This window comes from Pleurodeles waltl, chromosome 6, assembly GCF_031143425.1.
Source record: "Pleurodeles waltl isolate 20211129_DDA chromosome 6, aPleWal1.hap1.20221129, whole genome shotgun sequence".
NCBI classification, from domain to species: domain Eukaryota; kingdom Metazoa; phylum Chordata; class Amphibia; order Caudata; family Salamandridae; genus Pleurodeles; species Pleurodeles waltl.
The window spans coordinates 489,999,049-490,015,116 of NC_090445.1; the positions used below are offsets into that span (position 1 = coordinate 489,999,049).

The window sequence follows — 16,068 nt, forward strand, 5'->3', positions numbered from 1 at the left end:
ATATGCCCCCTAATTTCTAACAGACCCGAATTACGGTCCGTAGTTGTTTTTCTATTGGGGATCAACTCCTACCCTTTTTTGGGCTCTCTATACTCGGATTTCAGAGGCGCCAGGAGCTTAACAGCTCTGGAATCTGTGCTCTGAATCTCCCCCTCCTCCTCGTACATGCAGCAGAAGACGATCTGAAGGGTCCCGGATGCGTAAGATATTAGGCTTTGCTGATCTTCCATAATCCATTTTTTTAAAAATTTAAGTCTGTTTTGATCTACACAGCAGCTGGTAAAAGCGCATAGATGAGAGTAATTTCACATGGCTCTGCTATTTAAGGAGCCACTCCAATCCTGCACAGAGCGCTCCGATGCCTCTGGTCACACCCCGAGCATCCTAAGGAGGGAAGTGGATTTAGAACAAATGAAGGTCTCGCAAAGAATCTCCTAATGGTATTAGCTCGCCTTAGCTCAATTTACTACTGAACCACATGTCGGGCGGGTTTAACTGGAGCTGCCTGGGGCAGAGGCAGGCTGCAATGCAGGCTGCATGAGCGAATACTCAGGCAGCAGTGCTACAGCGACAAAACACTAGAAAGAGGGTACCTAGTCACCGAAATTGGGAAGTAGGAAGACTTCGTTCAAGTGTGAAGGGACTTTTGGAAGATAAATACACCTAAGCATCAGGCACAACAACGTCCAGGGCCAGAAAGGCTGCCCCTCTTAGATCGAGCGGAATATGGGACAGCACTTCAGCGATGAATCCAGCACAGTTGAAATAGACGTCGCCGAGCTCCAGGAATGGTATAAGAAGTTCGTAGTGGAGTGTCCGAGCGGGACCCTCTTCATGCACGAGTTCAAGCGTTTCTTCGGGGTCGCTGATAATCAAGAAGCGGCCGACTATGTGGAGCACATGTTCAGGGCCTTCGACAAAAACGGGGTAAGTGGGGAACTAAGGCTCGTGGACCAGGAGATTTCTCTGTGGTAGCCTGTTCCTATTCTGTCTTGCTTTAAAGTTCCCTTTCGTTTCCTGTCCTCGTCCTGTAATTTGGCGATTTACCTCACTGCATTTGTGTATTTCTCAACTGTATTTCATCATTTACTGCTGTATCTTCTGTGGTTTGCCTCTTCCATTCTTAGCTCTTCCCTTCAGTACAGTTAATATTTTCTTTCATTCTTTACCTTTTTTCCTTTTATTAACATTATAGTTTTGCTACATTCTTTCTTTTCTCATTCCTTGTTCTTTTTCTTTTCTTCCATTACATTCTCCCTTCCTTTTTAATTTTATTTTCTATCCTCCCTCCGTACCTTCCTTCTTTCTTTCTGTCTTTATATTTTCTTTCTTGCTTTCCCCTTACCACTCTAAATTAAGTGTACAACTACGTGACTGTGGCAAATATTTTGATGGGTAAAACCTTTGGCATATAGTTGCAGAATGCAGTATTTTTCTGTGAATATTATATTACTTCATAAACAGTAATGGATTTATGAATGGTACATTGTACAATATTCTATGCTTAGCCTTACAACCTTAGGCATGAAACCTACTCTTTTCAACAATAATCTGAAACTGCATATTTGCAGCTATTTTATCGTTTACATTCATAACAAAGCACAGACGTACATAAGTGTAAATAATGAGTTTAGTAGATCTGACACCAGCCACCCACAAAAACATCAAAAAGTTATTAAAAAGTAATGTTCCTATTGTGATCTCTCAACAGTGTGCACTTTTAGCAAGGATTTCTATTTCATAGAAGTGTCCATGACAATAACCTGGTTTATTGTATGTGCAACTTATGTCAGCTCTACCAACCCGGGATTGGACTCATGTATCTTCATGAAAACAGTCGTGACACTCTTCTTATAACTATCAGATCCTACAGGTGCTTAAAATGAGGGAAGTTAATTTAAGTTGAAAATTTAGATTGGAATGTATTTTTGCAAGACAGCCAGAGGTCAGGTGCAGTATGACCAATGTTGGAATTGGTGCAGCTTTCAAGAAATTGTTGCGCCTTGATAATAGGAAATGGTGATTTACAAAGGAGTCTAATGCAATTGATAGCTCTGTTCGAGTTCCTGAATGGACTCATGTTTAGTTGGCCACAGACTTACCCTGACTCATTCAACGAGCTTGCAACATGCATTAGTCACTGTTAGTATCACCAGATGTCTGTCAAGGAGGGGCACAGAGGGCATGTAGTTTACATCAGTTCTTACAGAAGAATGCACTTCAAATAGAGCAGCTTTATCACGGAGCCATTTTGACACAGGAATTAGCACAAATGACTGCCCTTGTACAACAGACTAATAGTGACATGCTGTCCTGAAGCTTGATGACATGGACATAAGTTCCTAGCAGAGATGAGCATATAATTCATATAGAGTGGCACCTTGATTTGCAATGTAGTCACTGGTCTCATTCGTGAAGTTGATCATGATGTGATTTAATATGATCTCATCGACTATGTCATTTTTGTCATATCTGATGCCACATATGATGTGGTTTACAATGTCGCAAGTAGTTTATATGGAGGGGGCGTTAAGGTTGCAGGCTCATGGGAGCGTGACCAAGCAACATGGCCGCCAAGACCTAAGAGCTCGGAGTTCTGGCTATCCTCCACATAATCCTGCATAATCCTACTGCACCACCCCCGGAAACTGCCTGTGGAACGTTTGTTCTTGATAAGCAAGCAATTGTGATTGAGCCCACACCCCAAACGTGGCTTTCCTGCAGTGAAAACACACATTTGAGGCGAGCGGCTGCAATGCCTGAGATGACACCTAGTCGGGGCCTTGCATTGCGCATGTACCAGCACAGGCAGCGGCGCGGATGCCAGCGTGCCAATCTGGTAAATCAGCGACTAAGATTAAGGAGACTGGCTCTGTGGCACTGAGGAAATGTGAAGAGGGCTCCTTTGTACCTGGAGAGGAGGAGCAGGTTACGACTGTTGAGAGTGTAGAGAGGTGGGAGAGACAGCGGTGGACCCAAAGAAGGCATCTGGAAAAGTCCGTCAACAGCCAGAAGGTGAGTAGGCTGCAGAGGCGTTATGAGGAAGACAGTTGGGGGGAGGAGAGCGGTGTTCCCAGAAAGAAGCAGGTCAGCGTTGGTCCTGTGCACTCTCCTCAAATGAGAGGCGATGATGGCTGATCGGTCCTCCAGAGAGATAGGCCAACATAAAATTTAGGAGCGCTTCCTGGGGATCCAGGCAGAGACATGGAGCTGGTGCATCCGGATACAATAAGGGAGGCAACGTGGAAAAAGAAGTGACACAAACTGGTGCAGGAATAAGATGGATAGGCCTCGAGCATCTAAATGGTATGGACGGGGGGGACTTTGTGAGACAGTGATGAGCCAGTAGGTGGCTTCCCATGGTGGACACAATACTATTGAGGGCCACCGGTTAGTGTGCAAATAGCAGCAAAGGCCTACACAACCCCTTTGGGAATATAAATACTAGCAGGCCACAAGGACAGTCTGAAGAGACCTAGACCCACGGTTTGTGGTGTGAGGAGAAAGAAAACAGTATAACCTTAGGACAGACAGAGATGAGTCGCCTGCCACTTACGGGAGGAGACCATACCAGCATGGGCCTACTGGCCCATATGGACGGGTAGAAAACAGGGAGTCTTGGCGAGTCATAACAGCTTGGGGGAGCCACCAGATGAGAACTGTCAATAGAGCTGGCCCCCGCTGGATTGCTACGTGAGTGCAGGACTAGGCAGGTGACTTGGAATGAATGATGCAGCACACAGAGCCCTTCGGTGCGTCCTACCTGGCCGAGGGTACTGACACCCCTGCATCCACTTTAGAAGGGGAGAGAAAATCAGAAAAAAGGGTCAAGAGCACCTTGTGGCATAGAGGACATAAAACATAGTGGCCCGCAAAAGACACAATCATGGACACAGACAGGCCAGTCGAAAACAAATATGCATTATACCACCCTACGTCATTAAACCCAAAGGATCACACTCCAAAGCAGCGCAGAAGATGCAGAAGAAGCATCACAGGAGCCGACAATGACCAAACTAGTAGCAGCAACACATGGATCAAGGACAGCACCGGAACACAAAATAGAAACTGTCTCAATTGATGTCAACCTACTGAGGGTGGACCTGCAGAAGGTGGGGGACAGAGTCATGGAAACAGAGCCTAAAGTAGAGAACATGCAGGGTGAGATAGCAACACTCAAAGTTCTGATGATGTGGAGGGCCGCACCCGCAGAAGCAACATTAGGGTAATTGTGTTCCCAGAATCAGTGGAAGGAAATGCAACAAAAAAAATTCTTCGAGGACTGGGTGCAAACTGAACTCAAGCTGAAGGGCCTCTCAGAATTCTTTGTAGTTGAAAGGGCGCATAGAGTACTGGTGCCCTCTGCCCTGCCAGGGTCCACCCTAGACTATAATAGCTACAATCCTCAACTATCCAGCTAGAGATGCCAAACTTTACCACAATATGGAAATGCACGGATAGGCATCTTCCTTGACTTTCCCTGACTATACAAAGAAATTACAGGAACAACGGAAATTCTGTGTGGAAGTCGAGCACAAACTGAAAGCCCTACAGCTACAGTACATGCTACTTTACCCAGCCAGCTTGACAGTCATCCACTAAGGAATAATGCACTTCTTTGATCAACCAGAAGAGGTCTGGGAGTGGCTAGAACAGTGAGAAATAGCCACAGATGAAATTGAGATGCACGTCCAAAAGGAGAAGTCAAACAGTCACAGCCAGCAACCGAGGGATCATCTGCGGTGGCCCGGTCTTCCTCAAAAGTCACGACTAGCACGGATGACAGGATGCAGTGGATCGGGTGGGAAGCGCAGATGCTGACAACCATCTGCGAGAGCCACCAATAAACATTGGAAATGGGAGATGGGACACTAGAACAATAGACAGACACTGTCCTGGACATGCTGATATTGGCGGAGGTGGCCAAAATCCGGATTGATGAGACAGAGAACAGTGGACAGGTGATAAGAGGTAGTGCACTCCCCCCTAGCCTTGATGGATAGACTGGCCATCCAAAAAATGGTAATGTTACCATGCTGTCTCTACATACTACAAAACACATTGGTGGTCATTACAACCCTGGCAGTTGGTGTTGAAGTGGCGGTAAGACCGCCAACAGGCCGGCGGTAAAAAAATTTGCAATTACGACCGTGGCGGAAACCGCCAACAAAGACAGCCACTTTAACACTCCGACCGCCACGGCGGAACAAACAAACAGCGTGGCGGTCACCGCCAACAGACAGGCGGAGGACAAAGTACCGCCCACAGTATCACAACAGGCCAATCCGCCACCTTTTCCGGGGTGGATTCACCGCGGATAAAAACACGGCGGAAACAGGATTCAGAAGGGAAAACGCTCACCTCTACACACCCCACAAGGAACTAGGACACCATGGAGCCGGAACTCCAAATCCTCCCTGCGATAGTCTTCCTGCTCCTCTACCAGGAGCACGAATGCCGGCGGCGAAGACCACGGTGAGTACTGCACCTACGACACAGGGGAGGGGGGAGGGAAAAATCAGGGACACACACATGCAACACCCCCACCCTCACCCACTACAACACACACACTAATACATATTAATACATGATAGTTACACCCCAAACCCCCCCGGAAGAATGCAAAGACAAAAGGAAATGAGTGTAACCATTGTAATATATTAAAATCAAGTAGGCAAAAATATATATCTACACCATAAACAAAATATACACCAAGCATAGTAGTCCAGGTAGTGCTCCAATTAAGTCCGTGGAACACTGGGCCCACACAGTATGGGCGAGGCCCACACAAGATCCCAGACCATGATGGAGAGAACACTGCGGGGGCATCAGAGAGCAAGAAAACAGGCACATCAGGGGGAGGGAAAGGGGGGGCACCTCAGCCGGTTGAGTGCACAATGCCAAATCCACGAGAGGGCCACATGCCCACTGTTCAATCCTGGGGAGTGCAAAGCCACAGTCTTTCAAGTCTCTACAGTGGGTGGGTTGCCCACTGTTCAATCCTGGGGAGTACAAAGCCACAGTCTCTCAAGTCTTCACAGTGGGTGGGTTGCCCACTGTTCAGTCCTGGGGAGTGCAAAGCCACAGTCTCTCAAGTCTCTACAGTGGGTGGGTTGCCCACTGTTCAATCCTGGGGAGTGCAAAGCCACAGTCTCTCAAGTCTATACAGTGGGTAGGTTGCCCACTGTTCAGTCCTGGGGAGTGCAAAGCCACAGTCTCTCAAGTCTCTACAGTGGGTGGGTTGCCCACTGTTCCCTCCTGGGGAGTGCAAAGCCACAGTCTCTCAAGTCTATACAGTGGGTGGGTTGCCCACTGTTCCATCCTGGAGAGTGCAAAGCCACAGTCTCTCAAGTGGATAACAGTCTCCACTGGTTCTGGAGGAGGCATTGTGCCCATAGTGCTTCATCCTGCTAAGGACAGAGGTAGTGGATGTATCTCTCCACTGGTTCTGGAGGGGGCTTTGTGCCCAGAGTGCTTCATACTGCTAAGGACAGAGATAGTGGATGTATGCTTCATCCTGCTAAGGACAGAGGTAGTGGATGTATCTCTCCACTGGTTCTGGAGGGGGCTTTGTGCCCAGAGTGCTTCATCCTGCTAAAGACAGAGGTAGTGGATGTATCTCTCTACTGGTTCTGGAGGGGGCTTTGTACCCAGAGTTCTTCATCCTGCTAAGGACAGAGGTAGTGGATGTATCTCTCTACTGGTTCTGGAGGGGGCTTTGTGCCCAGAGTGCTTCATTCTGCTAAGGACAGAGGTAGTGGATGTATCTCTCTACTGGTTCTGGAGGGGGCTTTGTGCCCAGAGTGCTTCATCCTGCCCGTGACAGACTCAGTAGCGTCAGTGCCCTTGGTGCTCATGGGCCAGCGGTGCTTAAGGCGGCGGCGCCCTGTTCAGCGGTGCTTGAGGCGGCGGTGCCCTGTTCAGTAGTGCTTGAAGCGGCGGTGCCCTGTTCAGCGGTGCTTGAGGCGGCGGTGCCCTGTTCAGCAGTGCTTGGAGCGGCGGTGCCCTGTTCAGCGGTGTTTGGAGCGGTGGTGCCCTGTTCAGCGGTGCTTGAGGCGGCGGTGCCCTGTTCAGTGGTGCTTGAGGCGGCGGTTCCCTGTTCAGCGGTGCTTGAGGCGGCGGTGCCCTGTTCAGCGGTGCTTGGAGCGGTGGGCTCCTTTGCAGTGACTCAGCTGCTGGCGGTCCTCACTGTCCCAGCGGGGCTTGTGCTGACTGTCCTCTCTGTCTCAGCGGGGCTTGTGCTGGTGGTCCTCTCTAGCCCAGCGGGGCTTGTGCTGACGGTCCTCTCTAGCCCAGCGGGGCTTGTGCTGGTGGTCCTCTCTGTCCCAGCGGGGCTTGTGCTGGCGGTCCTCTCTGGCCCAGCGGGGCTTGTGCTGGCGGTCCTCTCTGTCCCAGCGGGGATTGTGCTGGCGGTCCTCTCTAGCCCAGCGGGGCTTGTGCTGGCAGTCCTCTCTGTCCCAGCGGGGCTTGTGCTGGCGGTCCTCTCTGGCCCAACGGGGCTTGTGCTGGCGGTCCTCTCTAGCTCAGCGGGGCTTATGCTGGCAGTCCTCTCTAGCCCAGCGGGGCTTGTGCTGGCGGTCCTCTCTAGCCCAGCGGGGCTTGTGCTGGCGGTCCTCTCTGTCCAGGCGGGGCTTGTGCTGGCAGTCCTTTCTAGCCTAACGGGGCTTGTGCTGGCGGTCCTCTCTAGCCCAGCGGGGATGATGGCGGTGGCCTCCTGGGCAGCGGGGATGATGGCTGTGGCCTCTTGGGCAGTGGGGATGATGGCGGTCTCCTCTGCCGTGCTGCTCTTCCCAGACTTTCCTGGTTTCTTGTGGCCCTTCCCCACCTTGGGAGGTGTCGCAGCTGACTCCACACTCCCACCGGGACCCCTGGGAGCGGCTTTGGTGGCTGAAGTCTTCCCCCTCTCCCGCCAGGCACTGGGCAACTTTTGATGCTTCACAGGTGGGGGACTGTCTGTGCTGTGGCTCCGTGCCACACTGGCTGCCCTGGTGGCCGCTGCACTCCATATTCCGGTGACTACAGGCACCACTGGTCCCGGAGATGTTGTGGCTGAGGTACTAGTTCGGGACTTAGGAGACGGACGGGGTGGGGGAGGTGTGGGAAAGAGGTTAAGGTTGGACAGGAAAGGTTTTTGGGAGACACTGGGACGGGTAGCTGGAGGGGGTTTGGGAGTGGAGGAAGAGGTTGTGGTTGTAGGAGGTGTTTGTTTCCTGACTTTGGGTGAAGGTGCATGCGCTGGAGACTGTCGTGAGGTGGATGGCTGTTGGATGGGTGTGTGTCTACGTTTGTGTATCTTGGGAGGTGGCGTCACAGACACACTGGGAGAGGACACAGGGGACGTGTGAATGGTAGTGGGGGTGGTGACTGCACGTGAGCGGGGTGTGGTGGTGGGTGTGCTGGTGATGGCAGTAGCGGCTGTAGATGTAGTGCATGCAGGTGTGAGTGTAGAGGAGACTGGGAGGGAGGAGGGAGACGAGGAGGAGTGGGACACAGTGGAGGCAGTGGATGTTGGTGTGTCTGAATGTGTGTGATGCTTGCGTGAGTGCCTGTGGGATGTGTGGTGCTTATGTGTGTGCATGCTGGTCTGAAGGTGTGCTTGGGGATAGGCTGGGGTACAGGGGCTTGGGTCTTGGTGGAGGAAGTTGGAGGGGGGAGGCTAGAGACGGGGACAATGGCTGCCATCAATGCTGAGGCCAGAGTCTGAAAAGCTCGCTGAAGGGCCACCTGGAATGCCCTCCAGGAATGCATTTGTTTGTTGCAACTGCCTTTCTACACCCTGGATGGCATTCAAAATGGTAAGCTGCCCAACAGTGAGGGACCTGAGGAGGTCAATGGCCTCCTCACTGAGGGCAGCAGGGGTGACTGGGGCAGGACCTGAGGTGCCTGGGGCGAAGGTGATGCCCACCCTCCTGGGTGAGCGAGCACCGGGCAAAGGCTGAGGGGCTGCTAGGAGGGTGGTGCTGGTAGGGGGGGCGTGGCGGCTGTACCTGTAGATGTGGGGGGCACAGATGTTGCCGCCACCACAAGGGAGCTCCCATCAGAGGACGAGTCCGTGTCGCTGGTGTCAGCTCCTGTCCCCGCCGTGGAGCTCCCCTTGCCCTCCGTCCCACTGGTGAACTCCGAGTCTGTAGTTTCGCCCTCCAGGGCCATGTGGGATGCAGCTCCCTCCTGCTCCGGTGCCACTGCTCCTCCGCCTGATGATGCTAATGCACACAAGAACAGGGAGACCGCAAAAAGGGGGGGGGGACGACAGAAGAAAGACATGTTTAGTGCATGCATTACCGCTACCGTTGGCGGACACGATAGACACAGAAGCCCCCTGCACTACGGCGCGCTTTTGGGCTCCACTGTTCAATTCCTGGGAAATGGCCAACTAGGCTATGGACGACATCTGCACACATGGATGACACAGGGGCATGACTAGGTGTACTTGGCACTCTACAGAGGTGGGGTGGGGTGCCACATGGCCTGCCTTACGGAGGGACCTTGCCTACTAAACTCGCCCTGGCCTAGGGAAACCCACAGCCCACCTCCCGCACCCAGACCCCTCCACTGCACGCCAAATTAACAGGATGAGAGTGTACTCACCCCTTTGTGGCTGCTGTGATGCCCTCAATCGCCCATCCAACTCCAGGTACGCCACCGCCAGGATCCTGAACATCAGGGGGGTCGTGGTGCGACGGGCACCCCTCCTACATTGGGAGGCCATCCCCAGCTGAGCCTCCACCGTCTTCTTGCTCCAGCGGCGAATGTCCTCCCATCTTTTCCGGCAGTGGGTGCTCCGTCTGTGGTAGACCCCCAGGGTCCGGACGTCCTTGGCGATGGCAAGCCAAATATCTTTTTTCTGGTGGGCGCTGACCTACATGATTTTTACAAGGGGAAGAGAAACTTAATACCAACTGCACCATCACAGTCATTGGCCCCCATCCCTACCCTTGCCATGTGGCACATGCACTCACTGTCATTTCATGCACGCCGCACTCTCCCCACTTCCTTCTTACATCCACCCCTCTCCACACAGGCATAGCCCATACAGCATGCTCCCAGTGTACTTACCTGTTTGTCTGGAGGACCGTAGAGTAGCGTGTACTGGGGGAGGACCCCATCCACGAGTTTCTCCAACTCCTCCGATGTGAAGGCAGGGGCCCTTTCCCCAGACACCTGAGCCATTGTCTCTTCAAGACCGAGGTAACAGCAGCACTTGCAGTGTAGGTCCTCTCCTGTCGAAGATCAGGTATCGAGTGATTAAACAGATAGAAAATGGCGGTCACGTCCGTGGCGGTGCGTACTGTCACTGCCGGCGTACATCGTCATTGGCTTCTGGGACCCATAGGGTCCAATGTAACCAATGCAGCATTGCGCCGCGGTCTTCGACTGCCTACCGCGACGGTGTACAACGCCAGCGCAGTTACCTCACATCCAATTGTCCCACTTTACAGGTCAGGCAGCAGCCATTTCAGGGGCCCACATGGCTTCATTTTTAACTGCGTCACACATACCTAGGCCTAGCCTCAACACACATACAGGCCACTTTTTGGATTATAATTGGTGTTCTGTGTAAGCTGTGGGTACGTACCTCTGAGTTGTTTGACTCTGTGCTCGCTGTTGTCCTTCATAGGCACCGTCCGCTGGGACATGTGAGGAGATGGCGGCATCCTCCAGTGTACCGACCGTTGGTGGACCTGTCTACAATGGAGGAAAGACATGTGATCATCACCTACAGGCTTGACCGTGTCACAATCCAGGAACTGTGTACCCAGCTGGAGCCAGACCTGATGTCAGCTATCCGCCATCCCACAGGAATCCCCCCTCAAGTGCAGGTGCTGTCAGTGCTCCATTTCCTTGCAAGTGGGTCATTTCAAACAACAGTGGCCATAGCATCAGGGATGTCCCAGACTATGTTTTCAAACGTGTTGTCCAGAGTGTTGTCTGCCCTGCTCAAACACATGCAGAGCTACATCGTTTTCCCTCAGGTGGAGGATTTGCCTACAGTGAAATGTGATTTTTATACCCTGGGACATATCCCCAACATCATATGTGCCATTGATGGGACCCATGTGGCTTTGGTCCCCCCCCCCCCCCCCCACACAGGACTGAACAGGTGTACAGAAACCGGAAGAGTTACCATTCCATGAATGTACAGATGGTATGTTTGGCAGACCAGTACCTCTCCCATGTTAATGCCAAGTTCCCTGGCTCAGTGCATAACGCCTACATCCTGCGGAATAGCAGCATCCCTTATGGGATGGGTCAACTACAGAGGCACTGTGTGTGGCTATTAGGTGAGCACCTGGAAGCAAGACAGTGGGAATGGTTGTCTGGGTCTGGGGATATTCCTACAGGTTAGTGTGTGCCTAACAGTTGTCCCTCGCCATTTGCAGGTGACTCTGGTTACCCCAACCTGTCATGGCTACTGACCCCACTGAGGAATCCCAGGACAAGGGGAGAGGAACGCTACAATGAGGCCCATGGGCGAACTAGGAGGGTTATCGAACCGACCTTCGGCCTCCTGAAGGCCAGGTTCAGGTGCCTCCATATGACAGGTGGATCCCTATTCTACTCACCAAAGAAGGTGTGCCAGATCATCGTGGCCTGCTGTATGCTTCATAACTTGGCTTTGCGACGACAGGTGCCTTTTCTGCAGGAGGATGGTCCAGATGGCGGTGTTGTTGCAGCTGTGGAGCCTGTGGACAGTGAAGACGAGAAAGCAGAAGAAGAAGACATGGACAACAGGGACTCAGTGATCCAGCAATATTTCCAGTGAAACACAGGTAAGAATACAAACCTGCCTACTACATGTACTTAAACACTACTACCTATCTACTGTCTGTCGTTTTCACCCAGTGTATGGTCACTGAGTTGTCACTCTCCCTTACGATTTCACAGATGTGGGTCCCAATGTGTGACATCTGCTATGATTCCTCATGGACTATGTAGGAGGCTGGACTGGCTTGTAGTGAGTACCAAGGGGTACTTACACCTTGCACCAGGCCCAGGTATCCCTTATTAGTGTATAGGGGTGTCTAGCAGCTTAGGCTGATAGAAAAGGTAGCTTAGCAGAGCAGGTTAGGCTGAACTAGGAGACGAGTGAAGCACCTACAGTACCACTAGTGTCATATGCACAATATCATAAGAAAACACAATACACAGATATACTAAAAATAAAGGTACTTTATTTTTATGACAATATGCCAAAGTATCTCAGTGAGTACCCTCAGTATGAGAATAGCAAATATACACAAGATATATGTACACAATACCAAAATATGCAGTAATAGCAATAGAAAACAGTGCAAACAATGTATAGTCACAATAGAATGCAATGGGGGCACATAGGGATAGGGGCAACACAAACCATATACTCTAGAAGTGGAATGCGAACCACGAATGGACCCCAAACCTATGTGACCTTGTAGAGGGTCGCTGGGACTGTAAGAAAACAGTGAGGGTTAGAAAAATAGCCCACCCCAAGACCCTGAAAAGTGGGTGCAAAGTGCACCTAAGTTCCCCAAAGAGCACAGAAGTCGTGATAGGGGAATTCTGCAGGAAAGACCAACACCAGCAATGCAACAACGATGGATTTCCAGACGAGAGTACCTGTGGAACAAGGGGACCAAGTCCGAAAGTCGCGATCAAGTCGGGAGTGGGCAGATGCCCAGGAAATGCCAGCTGTGGATGCAAAGAAACTGCCACCGGATGGTAGAAGCTGAGGATTCTGCACGAACGACCAGGGCTAGAAACTTCCCCTTTGGAGGATGGATGTCCCACGTCGTGGAGAGTCGTGCAGAAGTGCTTTCCTGCAGAAAGACTGCAAACAAGCCTTGCTAGCTGCAAGGGTCGCGGTTAGGGTTTTTGGATGCTGCTGTGGCCCAGGAGGGACCAGGATGTCACCAATTGCGTGAGGGGACAGAGGGGGCATCCAGCAAGAGAAGGAGCCCACTCAGAAGCAAGCAGCAGCCGCAGAAGTGCCGGAACAGGCACTACGAAGTGGAGTGAATCGGTGCTCACCCAAAGTTGTACAAGAGAGTCCCACGCCGCCGGAGGACAACTCAGGAGGTCGTGCAATGCAGGTTAGAGTGCCGGGGACCCAGGCTTGGCTGTGCAGGAAGGAAATCCTCGATGAGTGCACAGGAGCCGGAGTAGCTGCAAAACACGCGGTTCCCAGCAATGCAGTCTGGCGTGGGGAGGCAAGGACTTACCTCCACCAAACTTGGACTGAAGAGTCACTGGACTGTGAGAGTCACTGGGACAGAGTTGCTGAGTTCAAGGGACCTCGCTCGTCGTGCTGAGAGGGGACCCAGAGGACCGGTGATGCAGTTCTTTGGTGCCTGCGGTTGCAGGGGGAAGATTCCGTCGACCTACGGGAGATTTCTTCGGAGCTTCTAGTGCAGAGAGGAGGCAGACTACCCCCACAGCATGCACCACCAGGAAAACAGTCGAGAAGGCGGCAGGATCAGCGTTACAATGTCGCAGTAGTCGTCTTTGCTACTTTGTTGCAGTTTTGCAGGCTTCCAGCGCGGTCAGCAGTCGATTCCTTGGCAGAAGGTGAAGAGAGAGATGCAGAGGAACTCTGGTGAGCTCTTGCATTCGTTATCTAAAGAATTCCCCAAAGCAGAGACCCTAAATAGCCAGAAAAGGAGGTTTGGCTACTTAGGAGAGAGGATAGGCTAGCAACACCTGAAGGAGCCTATCAGAAGGAGTCTCTGACGTCACCTGCTGGCCCTGGCCACTCAGAGCAGTCCAGTGTGCCAGCAGCACCTCTGTTTCCAAGATGGCAGAGGTCTGGAGCACACTGGAGGAGCTCTGGGCACCTCCCAGGGGAGGTGCAGGTCAGGGGAGTGGTCACTCCCCTTTCCTTTGTCCAGTTTCGCGCCAGAGCAGGGCTGGGGGATCCCTGAAACGGTGTAGACTGGCTTATGCAGAGATGGGCACCATCGGTGCCCATCAAAGCATTTCCAGAGGCTGGGGGAGGCTACTCCTCCCCAGCCCTGACACCTTATTCCAAAGGGAGAGGGTGTAACACCCTCTCTCTGAGGAAGTCCTTTGTTCTGCCTTCCTGGGCCAAGCCTGGCTGGACCCCAGGAGGGCAGAAACCTGTCTGAGGGGTTGGCAGCAGCAGCAGCTGCAGCTGCAGTGAAACCCCGGGAAAGGCAGTTTGGCAGTACCCGGGTCTGTGCTAGAGACCCGGGGAATCATGGGATTGTCTCCCCAATACCAGGATGGCATTGGTGGGGCAATTCCATGATCTTAGACATGTTACATGGCCATATTCGGAGTTACCATTGTGAAGCTACACATAGGTAGTGACCTAAATGTAGTGCACGTGTGTAATGGTGTCCCCGCACTCACAAAGTCCGGGTAATTGGCCCTGAACAATGTGGGGGCACCTTGGCTAGTGCCAGGGTGCCCACACACTAAGTAACTTAGCACCCAACCTTTACCAGGTAAAGGTTAGACATATAGGTGACTTATAAGTTACTTAAGTGCAGTGTAAAATGGCTGTGAAATAACATGGATGTTATTTCACTCAGGCTGCAGTGGCAGGCCTGTGTAAGAATTGTCAGAGCTCCCTATGGGTGGCAAAAGAAATGCTGCAGCCCATAGGGATCTCCTGGAACCCCAATACCCTGGGTACCTCAGTACCACATACTAGGGAATTATAAGGGTGTTCCAGTATGCCAATGTAAATTGGTAAAATTGGTCACTAGCCTGTTAGTGACAATTTGGAAAGAAATGAGAGAGCATAACCACTGAGGTTCTGATTAGCAGAGCCTCAGTGAGACAGTTAGTCATAACACAGGTAACACATACAGGGCACACTTATGAGCACTGGGGCCCTGGCTGGCAGGGTCCCAGTGACACATACAACTAAAACAACATATATACAGTGAAATATGGGGGTAACATGCCAGGCAAGATGGTACTTTACTACACAACCTCACCCCCCCCCCCAAACGAAGGACAATAAGACTAGCCATGACCTGATGAGTCTTCATTGTCTAAGTGGAAATATCTGGAGAGTCCATCTGCATTGGAGTGGGTACCCAGGTCTATGTTCCACTGTATAATCCATTCCCTGTAGGGATATGGACCAGCTCAATAATTTAGGGTTTTCACCTTTCATTTGTTTTAGCCAAAGTAGAGGTTTGTGGTCTGTCTGAACAATGAAGTGAGTGCCAAACAGGTATGGCCTCAACTTCTTCAGTGCCTAGACCACAGCAAAGGCCTCCCTCTCTATGGCAGACCAATGCTTTTCTCTAGGGGTCAACCTCCTGCTGATAAAAGCAACAGGTTGATCCTGGCCCTCAGAATTAAGTTGTGATAAGACTGCCCCTACCCCTAATTCAGATGTATCAGTTTGGACAATGAATTTTTTGGAGTAACAGGGGCTTTTCAGGACAGGTGCAGAGCACATGGCCTGCTTCAGCTCCTCAAAGGTTTTCTGACAGCTAGCTGTCCACAATACCTTTTTAGGCATTTTCATAGATGTGAGGTCATTAAGAGGGGCTGCAATGGAGCCATAGTTCTTTATGAACCTCCTGTAATACCCAGTGAGGCCTAAGAGGGCTCTCACCTGGGTCTGAGTTGTAGGGGGAACCCAATCTATAATAGTTTGGATTTTCCCCTGAAGTGGTGCAATCTGTTCTCCACCTACCAGGTGTCCCAGATAAACCACTTTCCCCTGCCCTATCTGGCACTTTGAAGCCTTGATAGTGAGGCCTGTCTTCTGCAGGGCCTCCAAAACTTTCCATAGGTGGACCAGGTGATCATCCCAGCTGGAGCTAAAGACAGCTATATCATCTAGATATGCTGCACTAAAAGCTTCCAGCCCTTGCAGGACTGTATTCACCAACCTTTGAAAAGTGGCAGGTGCATTTTTCAATCCAAAAGGCATTACTGTGAATTGGTAATGGCCTCCAATGGTTGAAAATGCAGTTTTTGCTTTTGCATCTTCTGATAACTTGATCTGCCAATACCCTGCAGTCAAATCAAAAGTGCTTAGATACTTGGCAGATGCCAGTGTATCTATTAGCTCATCTGCCCTGGGTATAGGGTGAGCATCAGTTT

At 51.4% G+C, this 16,068-nt stretch overlaps 1 protein-coding gene across 1 annotated transcript in view; it reads left to right on the forward strand.

Moving 5' to 3' along the window:
- Positions 1-418: 418 nt before the first annotated feature.
- The window catches only part of LOC138299921 (guanylyl cyclase-activating protein 2), a 195,863-nt gene continuing 180,213 nt past the window's right edge, over positions 419-16,068 (forward strand). The window contains exon 1 of the mRNA XM_069238639.1: positions 419-927. Within this exon, the coding sequence (XP_069094740.1) occupies positions 727-927 (201 nt within the window). The 5' untranslated portion in view covers positions 419-726. The remainder of the gene's footprint in view (positions 928-16,068) is intronic.